Source organism: Elaeis guineensis, chromosome 1, assembly GCF_000442705.2.
Source record: "Elaeis guineensis isolate ETL-2024a chromosome 1, EG11, whole genome shotgun sequence".
NCBI lineage: Eukaryota > Viridiplantae > Streptophyta > Magnoliopsida > Arecales > Arecaceae > Elaeis > Elaeis guineensis.
Window position 1 is genome coordinate 177,676,461 of NC_025993.2, and position 15,589 is coordinate 177,692,049.

General features: G+C 36.7%; 1 protein-coding gene across 2 annotated transcripts; it reads left to right on the plus strand.

The window, feature by feature from the left end:
- The first annotated feature begins 1,907 nt into the window (after nt 1-1,907).
- On the plus strand, nt 1,908-14,469 carry LOC105032126 (probable serine/threonine-protein kinase At1g54610). 2 transcript variants are annotated; one of them, XM_073249999.1, is made up of 7 exons: nt 1,908-2,449; nt 2,539-2,823; nt 2,913-3,230; nt 6,987-7,214; nt 10,863-10,963; nt 11,889-12,006; nt 13,806-14,469. In XM_073249999.1, exons 1-7 carry the CDS (start codon nt 2,072-2,074, stop codon nt 14,139-14,141), a joined length of 1,764 nt encoding a protein of 587 aa, XP_073106100.1. In that variant the 5' UTR covers nt 1,908-2,071; the 3' UTR covers nt 14,142-14,469. The 2 variants fall into 2 exon arrangements, with proteins under 2 accessions (XP_073106100.1, XP_073106103.1); XM_073250002.1 differs by lacking the exon at nt 6,987-7,214 and having other exon boundaries at nt 1,926-2,449.
- Nucleotides 14,470-15,589: the final 1,120 nt, after the last annotated feature.

Genomic DNA, 15,589 nt, shown 5'->3' on the forward strand with positions numbered 1-15,589 from the left:
TGTTTTACATTGCATTTCATTTCCTTTTGAATTATTTTGTGTTTTTTTTCATATTTTCTATTTTTTATTTCATTTTCTAAGTAAATTTTTTTGTGTTGATTTTAAACCTTATGCTCCTAGAAAATTTTATTCTTTGAATTTTCTATCACTATGTTTATATCTTTTATTTTATTTTATTTTTTAAGTTTCTAAATGTGCATACACATGCACACACATATAACTTACCATCTTGGATATTAAATAGCATTCATTATTGTACATAATATAATCTTGAAAAAATTGCATTTTGTCATGCTAGCACATCCAATCGCTTCTTGTGCCTAAGAAGCATCTCTAGTTAACTCAAAAATCAAAAAAAAAAAAAAAGAAGCTTAATTTATGCTAAGCAACTACTTCACCGTAAAAATTGATACGGTATGCTTGATTTAGATTAAAGTTTAGTTTCTTTATAAAGTTGATACATGACATGGCTTAGACGTCCATTGATATTGGAAATCATATCCAATAAATCATTAAGTATTTTAAGACAAGTGAAGTAACCAAGTTAACGAAGCCCATTAGAAAATAGTAATATATTAATTTTGTAGATTTTTGCAATATGTATGATCTAACAACAATACCTACAGTGATACATAATAAGGTATGCCACTCAGCCCATCAATTTTTCTAAATTCAATTAGTTAAAAATAGGAACTACTTTTCTATTTTAAAGATCAAATTATACTGCTAATATATTCTTTAGACGTTTTCATATATTTGATTGAGGGACTTGTTTCATGGTAGTGCTCTATGACAAATTTACATAAGATGCTAGTATTGTTAATTTAGATGATTGATAAGAAATTAATCAGAATAACTTAAGAATTCATTTTAAAAATTATCTTAATGTCCTTCTAAGGGTGATGCTCTATCAATTTAATCAAAGCTTCAACTTCTGATAGGATGTCAATTGAGACGCTATCATTTATGTCTCATTGAAATGAATCTTTGCTACTCATATGAAGACAAAAAAAGAATGAGGGTAGTACACAAGCAAGTTGCTTATCAAGAATAAGAAATTTTAAAGGAAAAATGAGTAAGCAAAATTAGAAAGATAGTTGATAACTAAGCCAATTCTTTCAATTACCATTGATTAATAAAAAAATAAATTTTGATCATGAGGACAAAAAAAAAAGAAAAAAAGGAAGGAGCATACGACACTAGTAATGTGGTGAATGAGTGTGAGAGAGATTTTCAAAAACTCTAAAATACAAAATTAAAAAGATAGTTGATCATTAAAATAATTAATTAAAATTTAATTTTTGTTGATGGATCATCAAGAATAAGATGTATCATTATTTGTAATTAATGGAGCAATTTTCTTAACAAATGCTTCCCAAGGAATTCATTCATTAACACTTCTTCTTGGAAAACCAAAGTTTATCCTTAATCAACATTTATTAATCTCTTAACATCACCAAATATAATAATATCGGGATATTCATTCCAATCGATCCCCCAAAGCGTGGCCAACACCCATTGGTCAACCTCTCATTATTATTGCCAAGTAAGCCCAGCCAGGATGGACCCAAAGCCAGAATCTACCGTCCAAGCCTCCTTCTCCGACCCAAACTGCCAAGGTGTCTCACATTCCTTCCTTTTAATTTCCCTTTCCCCTGCTGCTCCTCTCTCCCGGGTATCATATACCCCTCACCCACCTTCCTTTCTCTGCTTTTTCCTCTATCCCTCAATCTCTTTCTCACCACTCTGACTCTCCAACTCGCTCCTGTCCTCCTTCCCGCAAATGATCTGCTCCGCGAGGCATCATACCGTATGGGATCCCTTCACCTGCACCTCCGCTCACCGCCTGTTTCTTTCTTCTTTTTTACCGCCTTCTCGCCTCCATTCCAACCGATCGCCCGAACTCGGCTTCTCTCCCCACCCAAAAAGTAAAAAAATCCTAAAAAAATTGGAGAGAGAGAGGAACAGGAAGAAGAGGAGACCGAACTCTAAATCTAGGGTTCCCATTTTGTCCTACTTCGCCGGAACTCCGATCCCGCTCCGAGCCCCGGCGGCGATGAGCTGATGAGCAATGGGCTGCGCCTTCGGCAAAGACGCCTCCCCCGCCCCCTCCTCCGCCTCGCTCCGGCGGGAGAAGGAGCGGGCCGCGCGCCCCGTCGCCTCCGGCCGCAAGTCCCAGGCCGCCCTCTCGAAGATCGAGACCGCTGCCGTCGATGCCCCTGCCGCCGCCACCGCCGCCGTCCGGGCGGAGAAGGAGGAGCGCCTGGCCGGGGAGCGGCCCCACGGGCGGCGGCGGCAGCGGGCAGATCCTAGGCTGGGCAACCCCCCGGGGCATGTACATGGTGAGCAGGTCGCCGCCGGTTGGCCTTCCTGGCTCTCCATCGTCGCTGGAGAGGCCATCAAGGGATGGACGCCCCGCCGGGCCGATACCTTCGAGAAACTTGCGAAGGCAAGCATCTTTTTGCTTCTACCGCCACTTTTTCTTGGTTTCCTTTTTGTGTTTTTGTTACTGAATATAGCATCTTTCTTGTGCATCAGATTGGGCAAGGGACTTATAGTAATGTTTACAAAGCTAGAGACACATTATCAGGCAAAATTGTGGCGTTGAAGAAGGTCCGGTTCGATAATTTGGAGCCGGAGAGCGTGAAATTTATGGCCAGAGAGATCATCATACTGCGACGGTTGGATCACCCCAATGTAGTGAAATTGGAGGGTTTGGTGACCTCCAGGATGTCTTGTAGCTTGTATCTAGTGTTCGAATACATGGAGCATGACTTGGCTGGTCTTGCTGCTAGCCCCGGAATCAAGTTTACAGAACCTCAGGTTGAATTTTCATGCACTTCCAGTACAATTATATCTAAAACTGTGATCTTCATGCAAATTTCTATCTAAGTTTTTTTGTTTTTGAGCAGGTAAAGTGTTTTATGCATCAGTTGCTCTCAGGGCTTGAGCACTGTCACAATAGAGGTGTGCTGCATCGTGACATTAAGGGATCAAATCTTCTAATTGATAATGGTGGGATTCTTAAGATTGCAGACTTTGGGTTGGCGACTATCTTTGATCCTAACAACAAGCATCCTATGACTAGCCGGGTGGTTACACTTTGGTATAGGCCCCCGGAGCTTCTGCTGGGTGCAAATGATTATGGTGTAGGCGTAGACCTCTGGAGTGCAGGCTGCATTCTAGCAGAATTGCTGGCTGGGAAGCCTATAATGCCAGGGCGAACTGAGGTAACTTCTATGCCCTGCTGTTGACTGTTTCCTTTTGAAACTTTCCAACTGCCTTGGGCTAGCGGGTTTACCTGTCTTAATTACATTCTTGTTTCCATTTATTAAGCAAAATTGGAGCTATTTTATGTATATAGCTGTTGAAACACAAGCATGTGAAACTTGGTGGTAACTGCTTGAGAGGATATTTGATCCTCATTAGGAAAGTAATATAACAACTATAAGAATTTGGCCTTATAATAATGATATTGCACTAAGGTGTGTATATGGAAAAGATGTTGTGGATTTAATGATGCTTAATGAACGTACAACTTTTTATGAATAAATACAGTATAAGTTGATTATAGAACATGCATTTGTTCATTACTTTAGTTTACCAAACTCTCTGTAGCACCATTCCAGAATTTAAGTTGGATGTTCTAGGAGTCTTTTATGAGAGATGGATTAATAGGACTAATATTTGGTTAGGATACAAGAACAAGGACGAAGTCCAAGGAATTTTGTCGTATTGCTGGGGGACAGGTAATCATGGAGTTAATAGTAAGTAAGCGATTCTATGAGGAAGTAAATTGATTAATGCAATTATGAAGGTGAGATGTTGTTGAAAATGCAAACATACGATCAAGTTAATATAGGAGTTCCAATTAGCAGAACTTAGGCAAGCCAGGACGAGCTCAAGTTTGCGCTAGGCGGTCCGTAGTCGGTCAGGATCCTAACTATCTAGGCATCTAGGTGGATTGCCTAGTGACTTAAGCAATCAATATTTTGAAAAAGGGAACAAATAAAAGGCCAAAAATAACAGTATTAACCATATTTTTCTTTTAAAATAATACATATTATGATCAAATTCATCATTATAGCATATAGGAATTACAATCAAACTAATGGCATGATTACATTACATGTTAATCATCCAAATCAAATGCAGGAGTAAAAAGGTGATAAATGAGTCACATCATTAAAAGTTCAATCTAAAATTGACAAGCTTCAAGAAAAAAAATGAAGACATCGACTCATAATTGATATCCCACATTTGTATTCAATGAAAAAATTGCAACTAAGAGGATATATAGAAAATAGAAAATCGAGAAAATAAGGACACAAGGGAATAGACAAAAGGAAGAAGTGGAAAAAAATATCCTCCCAAAAAGAAAAGAAAAAAGAAGAGTTATAAAGGTTCATGCTTAGCAAGCTGGTGAAGTTCGTGGCAATTGGATTAAGTGACTTGGATTGAATCTTGTCTTCACTAGGGTTTGGGGAATTAGGGGTATTTCATGAAGGGCCATCCCTCCTATGTAGCTCATTGCCAATGGTCTCTTATATGAAAGAGCATTTGGACTTGCAACAATTATTGACAGCTGGTAGAGTGCTACATAGTTGCCTTAAGATTGAGTCATTGACAGATGAGGGAGGTGTTGGGTTGGGAGAGATGGTTGAAGGAATGAGCAAACTGAAAATAATATTAAATTATGTTAATTTCACTTTTAATTTAACTAAAATAGGTTTATTTGAGTTACAATCATTAAAATAGTACAAAAGATACCATACAAAACAAAATAACAGATTGTATGTATTTTTTGATGCCAGAGTACCTAGGATTAGCTCAAGTTTGGCTGCTTTACAACTCAAGCAAGCTCAAAATAAGGCAAAACTTGACCTTCTCAGAGCAGCTCGCTCATTGGACAGCTCTAGTTAATACAGTAAAGGAAGAGGCGACAAATTAGTGCAATGGCATATGCTGGACTTGCTGGTCTGGTAGAAGTTACTAAATGAGTGACCCAACATTTATGTGAACTAGCAGTAAAGATATGATGATGACTCAGCTAACTTCTTAAATAGTGATATGAAGAAGATGACGAGGTTGATTGTCATTGAAGGTGCATATTACAAATGTGACAAATATGTGATCTTTACCTTTTTTAAAAAATTTGTGGTGCTTTGCATTCTTGAGGAAGATGTGATAGGACAGAAAGTGGTACAAATCAAGACATAAATTGACTTGTGTTGGTAAGGTATATGTAGGAAAATATAGGCGAACCATCCTATTCAGATAGGGGTCACATATAATGTCTTTTTTCATTTCTTTTGTTCATCCTCTTGCTTTCTTGTCCTTCTTCATCACTCTTTATTAATAAAACTTTCTGTCTTATGCCTGTATGTATGTTCTATCTCACTTCAAAATTATCCTATAAAATCTATTTCCCCCTTCTTTTCTCATAATATCTTATCAGCTTACAAGTGATGATGGTTGAAGGCACATAATGAATTTTTGGGAAACCATTTCATTTCATTTCATTCCGGGGTTAGGATTCCAAGCATTCTCTATTACCAGTTTGATCTTTAATTTTTAACAATTATTAAAACATGTAACACCATGCTTTATACTAGTTTGCCTTTTTGTGATGTCATATTCTGATTTTTCCTATCTACTTTTTCTCATACCACCTTTTCATTTAGGGATATAGGGAAAATTTTGATATTACCACAGTGCCAAGTGCCGACTTAATCTTGACCAATAAGCCTTATCCATGTTATGTGACATCATCTGTGTGAAGTCTGATTCGTGAAGGTTTTAATCAAACTTTTCTGACTTGCATGCTGACTGATGTTAGTTCTTTGTCATTGTTGATGTATTACTCTACAAAGAAACTTTTATACAGGAGAACGGCTGTCCATGGATTGTGAAATACTAGTCAGTCAGAATAATCTGACAATGATCAGCTAGAAGATAAGAAATGATATCAGGCATTTTATAAACTTCGCTGTAATAAATGATGCTGAGATACAACAACATAGTCTTAGAATATGTATATGAAAATCCTATGCTATGAGTAACCTTGTTCTAATGTGTGAATGGGGTATCCAAGTTGTGCAACTTGCCTATATTTCTTTTACTTCATGCTAGTAACATGAAGCAGTGTCAATGCCATTTGGATGGTTGCATAAGTGAAATCCTGCCTTGAATGAGCCTAGGATGAAAATCGGTAATGACCAGGCAGAGCTAGGCTTAGTTTTGGGTTCCATTTTTCAGTTGAAACAATTTTGACAGGATGTATGCCCATTATCGATTTATAATCTAAATATAAGTTGGGTTCATTTATAAAAAAAAGATGTCGAAAATCAGTTTTTAGGCCAAGGTAGACATTGAGCACCTATTAAAGATCAATGTTATTCTTTGCAAGTAAATAAAATTATGCCCTGCGCCAGGGTCCTAATAAAGGCCAACTATTTGAACCGCATTGGGATTGGCTTTTGCTTGAGCTTGTTCTAAGTAGCCTTGGTCCTTGGCTGGGTAATTGGTCTGCTTTGTTTGGCTCAGGTTCAGTGTGTGATAACTGGGGAGACATTGGACCTTAACTGATTTCCTTTATCACTCAAGTAATATTGTTACGCTGACAATCTGGTTAACCAAAGATTATATTCACATTACATGGTGGATCTTGCTTATGTATTATATTCTTCTTAAAAAATATTCCATTAAATTGTCAACCCCTAAAATTATGCCCTGTAGGTGATCAATCTACCTAATTAAATTTCTGGTTTCATATTCATGTGCACGTGCACATCTGAAGTATTATTAAGAACTCACAGAATTGACATGGTGGTGGATCTTGGCAATTAAACTTAATATTACATACAATTTATAATTTTGTAGCTGCCTTACAGCATATTCGTTCTAGAATCATCCTGCAGAGGCACTTGCTAGCACATGTATCTATTGCTAATGCAGAGTAGCTTAACCATTTTTACATTTATTAGGTTGAACAGCTGCATAAAATTTTCAAGCTGTGTGGCTCCCCCTCAGAGGAATACTGGAAGAAGTCAAAGTTACCTCATGCTACAATTTTTAAACCCCAACAGCCATATAAACGCTGCATAAAAGAGACATTTAAAGATTTCCCACCATCATCATTGCCCTTAATTGAAACTCTTCTTTCAATTGACCCAGCTGAACGTCAAACTGCCACTGCTGCCTTAAGAAGTGAGGTAAGTTTTCCGTTCATCAAACCTTCTTAATCTTGTTACATCTCTTTTCTACTTATCCTTTCCATCTGGTCTTATCCTAGGATGTTTCACTGGGACAAAGTATCAAAGTGTCTCATTCTCCCCTTACCTTCATTTATGTTGTAATAATGTGATTTTACATTCTACAGAAAGGAGTGCTATTTAACTTTCAATGTATACTTTTTGGCCCTTTTCATTGCTATCAGTAAACATTCTATAGGGATGCTTTATCTATACCTTTATGGCACAAGTCATTCTGATTTGATAGGCAGGTATCTTTGGCGATGAATTTTGGCTTCTTTGGAGTACATTGTCACTATTCATATAAGATACACATCGAAAGTAGTTTCCAGGATTCAGGTATCACATGTGGCCTTAGTACCGGTAGAGCTTGTGCTGTGCCATGCCAGTGCCGGGCATGCATTGGCACAGGAGCATTCCAAGTACTACTTATTACCATGCAACCAATATTATATCATTTTTCTGTGCTAGATTACCATGCAACCAATATTGTATCATTGTTCTGTGCTAGTAAGGACTAGTTCATTCTGTATTTTCTCGTGCCATGCTGTGCCATCGAGTGCTGAACTGACCAGCACATATATCTATGGTTTCAAGATAAAGCTGTGTTGTGTCATTGTTTTTGGACCTTCGCTGGTGTCTACTCTCTCTCTCTCTCTCTCTCTCTCTCTCTCTCTCTCTGTGTGTATGTGTGTGTGTGTGTGTGTGTGTTCCAAATTAACTAGACGTGAACCAAAACACCTTGTATCCATTTTTCTTTTTGCCTTATTCTTTTCTGTCAATCTTTGATCTGCTTCTCTTCTCTTCTTATCTTTCCCCTATTGAGAACAACTAGCCCATCTTCATCCTTTTTTATCTTCACTCTTTTCTTGTTTGTTTCCTTTTCTCCCCCAATCCTTTCCTGTCTACTTTGTTTCCTTATCAATTCTCTATTTTTTAAACATGTTTCTGCTCACAACAGTGGCTATTATTGCAGCAAGTTTCTATCTTGAATCTTTCTAATGATCTCTTGCTTTCTTCTCCTCCCTTCCTCTTTAATTTTTGATGGAACTCTGCGGCTATTGAGTGCAGCAAATTTCTGTTGTCTCTTTATTGATCTCCTTCCTCCTCCTCCTCGTTATTTTTGATGGAATTTCTCCCCTCCTCCTTCCATTATTAACACCATCTAACTTTTCTCTTTTTTCATATTCTTCATGTTTTATTTTCGTTTTGGGAATGCATGTTGAAGTTCTAAGCCACATACCTAGCAGTCGATTAGAATTCAGCTTCCGATCTTGCTTCAAGTTGTGATAGGTGAAATTTGATGTTATTCTGGAACTCTAGATTTAACTTGGCATTATTGCCCTTGCAACCTTGGACATGAATTTGTTGAAGTACACATTTCTTACTGGTAGCTTGTTGTTTCTTCTATATGATACATTTATTAACATATGCATGATGCAACGTCTTTTATTTGGAGTTTTTAGCTGTTATAGAAGATAAAATTAGGGTTGCAATTGTGCACTACCTGTCAAGTCCTGACCTAGCTAAACTTGAAAAATGAGATATAAATATATCTAATTGACCTGACTTGACCAGTCCAACCAGCTTAACCCAACTAAATCAGACCCTTCAGACCCTACCTGATGTAATCTGACTGGAGCCAGCATGACCTGCTTATACTCCAGTAAATTTGACTTAGTCTGGCCCAACTAGATTGATATGTAAGCATGCTGAGTATAACTCTTTGATTTTTGCCACAGAGGGACAAATATAACAAGTACAAGAACCGTGGTATAGTTTCTTCCACTACTTATGAGTTGAATATCAAAAAATGGGACTGATATACCCAGAATTTTCTTTTCTCGAACTGGACATTTGTCACTTTCATGTCCTTATATGTGTCAATGTAGGAAAGTTTTCTTGCATGTTCCAGGTTTAGAAGTAAGAGATATTTAAATAAAAAATTACACCAAAGAAGAGTTTGAAATTATAATGTGATTCTTTTGGAGTTGTATTTTATAAGGGTATGCTGCTTGTTGGAAAGCTTTCTTGGTGCAGGTTGATAGGGGCACAAATCACTTGAAACATTGTTTTTGATCCGAAATATGTTTTGTTTGTCTATATGAGAGGAGGCTCCAGTAAAGAGAGACGGTTCAATTTATGTAGAAGGTTGTCAAAAAGGAGGCAAAGATCTAAAATGATATGAATATTGTGTGGTCAGATGTAGAGAACTTCAAGATAATATTAGAGGTGGTCCTGAAGAGGAATACTTGGCAAATGAGGTTCTATAAAACCGATCTTAGATAGTTGGGATAAGGCTGGATGATTTTACTATTACCCATTAATATCTACTCCTTCACAACAAATGAAAACAAAGAACTATGGTTAGAAGAAAGGTAAGTTTACTTGTTTTTACTTGCTTCGAACTTATGATGAAGTTGGAGCATGAAGGAAAGCATCCAACTGGCACATAGAACTTCAGGGCAAAATTCATTTTATGAAACCTTTGCCAATAATGCCACTGCATGTATATTTTGCAATCTTTAAGTGGTATTAGTGAACCACAACCATAGAATGTGTGGGCCCATGTTTGTTTAGTCCCACATTGGTTGTATGCTAGGGAGATTTTGGGTACTTAGATGGGGCCAAGGAACCAAATAACAACTTTTGAACCAAGGAACCTGAATAACAACCTCTACCTAGCGCTATTGGGTGAAGTTGTGGGTCGTTGCATAAAATGGCGGATTCTGTTCAAGTTACAATATTCTGGAAATGTTTTCACCATTGATATCCAAAGTTTTAACCCATGCATTACAATTCCTTCTGTCTCAGCTAACCCTTTATTTGAGCTTGTTGTTCTATTTCAAATAATATTCCAGAAGCTTAAAAAATGAGCTGTTTTGCATTTCTTCCATTGGATTCTTTTGCTAATATATTGATTTTGTAAGATGTCTCAAAGGACTGTTTTAATTGTCAATAGAATTTATTACAATAGGAAATCATAAAAAATGATTTTTGAAAATTAGCTATACAAGAGTGGCTGTGTGGGAATTACCTATAAATGTGCATGGAATCCTTTTGAAAATACTTTTGACCTTCAGAAGGCGAGTCCATGTCAAAGCTGGTGGGCTTTTTCTTTAGCTTTCAAACATGAATATTTTGATGTACGTGCCTTGCTATAGGTTCGAAAGGGAACAGTTACGAGGTAGCTTTTGGCGTTATCATGTTGCATTAGTTGAGATATTTGTTGATGAATAGGGTATAAGCACATTTTATGAGCATTAGATTAGAATGCTGATGTGATGTGTAGTAAAATTAGTTTGGATGAAGTTAGACATGAATACATGAGTATATAAGGTGTTTAATTGTCACCTAATATAAAAATTAATGTGCATTGATGACAAGAAGAGGCTCTTTGATGAAGTTTTCTTGGATTTATCTGACTCACAAATTGCATGTTAGTATGTACAGTACATCATGCAAAGCAAGTCTCAAGCTTGAGCTATTCCACATTTTTCTTTTACAAATCATACTTGGATATTTTCTTCTCAGAAAATTAGCTATTCATGTTCAGCTGTCCTTTTCAGTATAAGATTATTTCCATGATCTGTGCTTTTGCTTTTTTAGTTCTTCACAACCGAGCCTTATGCATGTGAGCCTTCGAGCTTGCCAAAATATCCTCCAAGCAAGGAGATGGATGCTAAACTAAGGGATGAAGAAGCCAGAAGGTTGTTAATCAGGATCTTGTTGACTCTTCAATTTATGTAACATATGCCTCTATATTTTTTGGCAGCACTGCATAATCCTTTTCTAGTTGAACTAGCTCTACTTGATTTTCATAATGAAATGCAAAATTGTTTTCATTTTAAGATAAAATTAAATATTTCATTCCAGTGCTTAAAAGAATCGGTGCTGCAGTTTGATATAGTTAGATGCATGATAAAAGAAAATGTTTTAAGAAAAATTTCTGGTAAGTTTCCATGTTACATCATCTTCAGGAATCTATTTAACTCATCTGGTTGACTGTTACCAAATTATCCATGTTCAAACTCACAATGGTTAAGAGGTAGCATGTTTTGTTCCAGAACCATTCAATAACTTTGGACCTTGAGAGTGAGCATCAGAAAATTGGTTAATCGGTATGCTAGTACTTGGTTGCAATTAATGATAGGGCAAATTCTCTTGTAAAAAGCCCTGGATACCAAAGGTTGTATCTTTTGGTGACTTCTAACTTATGCATCATATGGGTGTAAAATTGGGTAGTGCGCGCTTTCTAGTTTGCTAACATGATGGAACATTTAAATTGGGAATCCACTTTACTGATTGTGATCTACATGCATTAAAACATGTCATAATCATCATAATTGTCAATCCATTTCCCAACGAGTTTGAATTGTTAAATCTTTTATGAAAGATCGAAGATTGAATGTGTTGTCCATCTCTCTCTCTCTCTCTCTCTCTCTCTCTCTCCATGTATGTATATATACTTTTGTGCATCACATGATTGTTTGTGTTGCAGCATGACTTTCATGTTCATTGGTTACATCTCCTCTTTGAAAATTGCATGTATCTGGCATATAGATAGTTGTAATAACTTCTACAATTGTTTTTTAATATTTATTTAACATATCTAAATCAATTCACATCATGTAGGTTGAGAGCTGCCGGAAGGGCCAATGCTGATGGGGTTAAGAAGGCACGTGCACGTGATCGAGCTGCCAAGGCAGTTCCTGCTCCAGAGGCTAATGCTGAAATCCAAGCAAACCTTGACGTATGTCAAACAAGCTGTGGCTTCAACTGCTCTATTGTGATTTTGCTTCTTTTATAAAGCAAACATGTTTCTCTCCACTATGCTAAGCATTTAATGTTATCTTTCTTTGTGGTTCTGGTTAAAACTTTTGTTTATAATTAACACTTTATATGGTCAAAACATCTTCTTAATCCCTGACAAATATTAACAATGGTGGTTTAGAACCTGTCCAGGTCAATGTTATCTTCTTCATAGATTTAATTGGTATGAAAAGGCTCCTTTTGTGGTTAGGACTATACAGATGTTTAGCCTTGTACAATCAAGTTTTGAATGTCAGAATTGCATATTACTCTGCTGGATTGTACACGTCATTTGTAGTAATATACACAATCGGCCATGGCCTCTACCCATCACTCAAGAAAAGCTGCATCAAGGTGCATGTCCAGATGAATGACAACCTTATGTAGGCATATATTACCTCTAACATTCCTGTCTTACCTCATGTTCATCATGGATCAAACACTGCATATTTGTGTGATACGTACCTGAAAATCAAATTTTGGGATGTCATGATGATGCAACATGGGCAATCAGGCATAAGCATGTTTTGTTTCATTTAAAGTTGGTGATGGATGCTGTATGTTTTCACTCATTCAGTACGAGTATATGATATATCGTATGCACTTACACAAACTTTTTAAAGGTCATTTTTTTCTTATTAATAAGAAAATATTTAATCAAATGGTGCATAGTATGCTCACCAATTAAAAACTTTTTTGTTTTAAAATATTGATGTTTTTCTAGAATTTTATAAAACATGGTATTAAAGTTTTAAATCCCGTGGGATAGGGCTGTCCTGGTTTTTCCATGAAATGGGATGCGCCGCTGTTCCGCCCTATGTTGACACTTGGGACGCTAGCGAGATGGCCCTGCCCTGACATATGGGATGGTACTCCATCCCGGTGTTTCGCGGAGATTTGAATCCTTGCATGGTATTATTGTATGCTCGGTGATTTCACTCTTGCCAACAATCTAGTAGAGACCCTCTGGCTAGGACCAGCAAAAGTCTGTGTAATTCTAGTCATTAATTGCAAATATCTGCTTGGTAGAAAAATTAATTCAATAAAAGATGAACTGTTATTCCTTATGATTTGTCTTACCAATTATGGTATTGCTTGAGCTTGTCGTTACATTCATTCTTTTTTGTTTATTCTCTTTTTGGCTACAAATCTTAATTACTGTTGTTGGTAATGAGGAAGCTTATATATGATCCACCTTATTTCTATTGCTTGTCTTTTATTCATTTTGTTAATATTTGTTAGTGTGACCAATGATCACTGCCAGCTGCCTGTTTTATGTTCTTGATCATTTTCTAATTGCCATGATGTGGAAAGATGAATTACTGGTTCAGAATGAACTATCTTAGATAATTATTAACTCAATGGCAGCTCAGGTCACTTAAGTTTCTACTGAAACAATAATCTTTTTAATTTTTAGCTTGTGCATAAATTTCTTGGACGCATGCTACTCTGGATACTATCTTGCTGTTTCTTCATATATTTGTGAGAGCATCTCACTGATCCTTACAGCAATTGTCAGCTGCTATACTCATATTTTACTCCCATTGTTCATTTCAATGGTTGGTCTCTTCATTGATGAACAATGTATAGAGGAAATGGTAATCTGGTGGCCAAGTACTGCCCATGCGGTGGTTTCTCATTTCTGTATTTTATCTGACTACGTTGGTGCAGTATCGAAATTATGCTAATATTGCTTTCTTACAAATGAATTACTGAAGAAAATATTTTTATTACTAGCAGAGACGGCGCCTCATCACCCATGCAAATGCAAAGAGCAAGAGCGAAAAGTTCCCTCCACCACATGAAGATGGAGTGCTTGGTTACCCATTAGGTTCTCCACATCATATGGATCCTGTCTTTGATCCACCAGAAGCTTCGTTCAGCACAGTGTTCCCCTACCAGAAAGGAAGTGTAACAACATGGTCCGGACCATTGGTCGACCCTGCTACTGTTGGCCATCCAAGACGAAAGAAGCAGACTGCAGGAGATACCCGCATTCCTGCTCAATCAAAACAGCTTGCTGGCGCACATGGCTCTAAGGAAATGCAGGACAACGGCAGCACTCAAGTCAGATAGAATCCATGACAACTAGAATCTGTTTGACACGGCCTGGATTAGTTTCCTGAGGTGCAACTTCTGTTTAATGATCCCTTGATGGTTGGAAGGTCTGTTTATTGGATGGGGAGGTAAAAGTCCTTTTCCTTTTCTCATCCACCTTCCTAGTTTCCATTCCTGTTCAATTTTTGGATGGTTAGCCTTGGTATATAGGACTGGAGAAAATCTTCCATTACCATGTATATGTGTTTTTTATTTTTTCCGATTTTTTCTTGAGTATCGAAAACTGAATGCTGGCTAGGTTATTTGAATCAAATAAATATTATGATATCCTGTTATCCATTTGCAACTTATTCTTGCCGAGACATGTCCTTGTTTCTCTACCTCCCACATTTATGCCATTCGAGATCTCTGAGATGTTAGTCTAGTCTCAGAATTTAGTGTTGTTGACTGTAATAGTGTGAATAACCCTGATCTAAAATGGCAGCAAATACTATGTGAATGCCAACTTGTTGCATGCCAATGTTTTAGCTTCTAAATCTGTGGTCAATCAAAAGTTTTGTTTTGTCGTCCGAATTACCTAATTAGAGGTATATTCACAATATGTTGCGGGCTCTCTCTGCCATCTAACGAAATTGAATAATCTGTCTGCCACCAAATAATAAGGAAGCTATCACTAGTGAACAGTGGTTGCACAGTATCCTCACGTCAAATTTGCATGATATTTTTTTTAAAGAAAAAGAGGGAAAAAAGCCAAATTCCCTATAACCGTAAACTGCGGATTTGTATGCATTGGAACATGAATCGAATCTAGGACAAGGAGATTGCTGTAAAATGGAAAGTCCACGTTTGATGTATAAAACAATTTTTGTATTCTGGACCTGATTTATTTTCTTGAGACCTGTCTTAAATTTTTCTTACGGCCTGTCGGTAACTTATGCTGTATCAGATGATTATATTTAGCTCGTGTCTCGCTATTTGGGACATAAAATTAAAAATGTTGGTCATATATTTTTGATTGAGGTGTAAGAATGATGGTCGTATGCATTATATATCCGTAAGTAATAGCTTAAGCAAACAAATAGCAATAAGTGAGAAGTTTAAATTCAGTATAATGTTATAAATGTTTTCCAATGGATACCATGACATTGTAGAAAGGAGATGGTTCTCAAAATTGTGCGAACAAATATCAATTAAACGTTTAAATTCAGTTTAATGTTATAATTGTTTTCCGATTAATACCACGGCATTTATATGTAATTACAAAATTATTTTTATCTATGAAACATGGATTTTTTATCAAAATATTTTTTTTTTTAAAATAATTTATCAAAATAATATTTTTTTAAAAATATTTATCAAAATATTATCGAAAGTAAATGCATTAACTTAGCATGTCCAACATCATCGGGTTCAGTGGACATGTTGGATAACAAAATCGTCCTCCCATAAAATCGTCTTAGGATAGA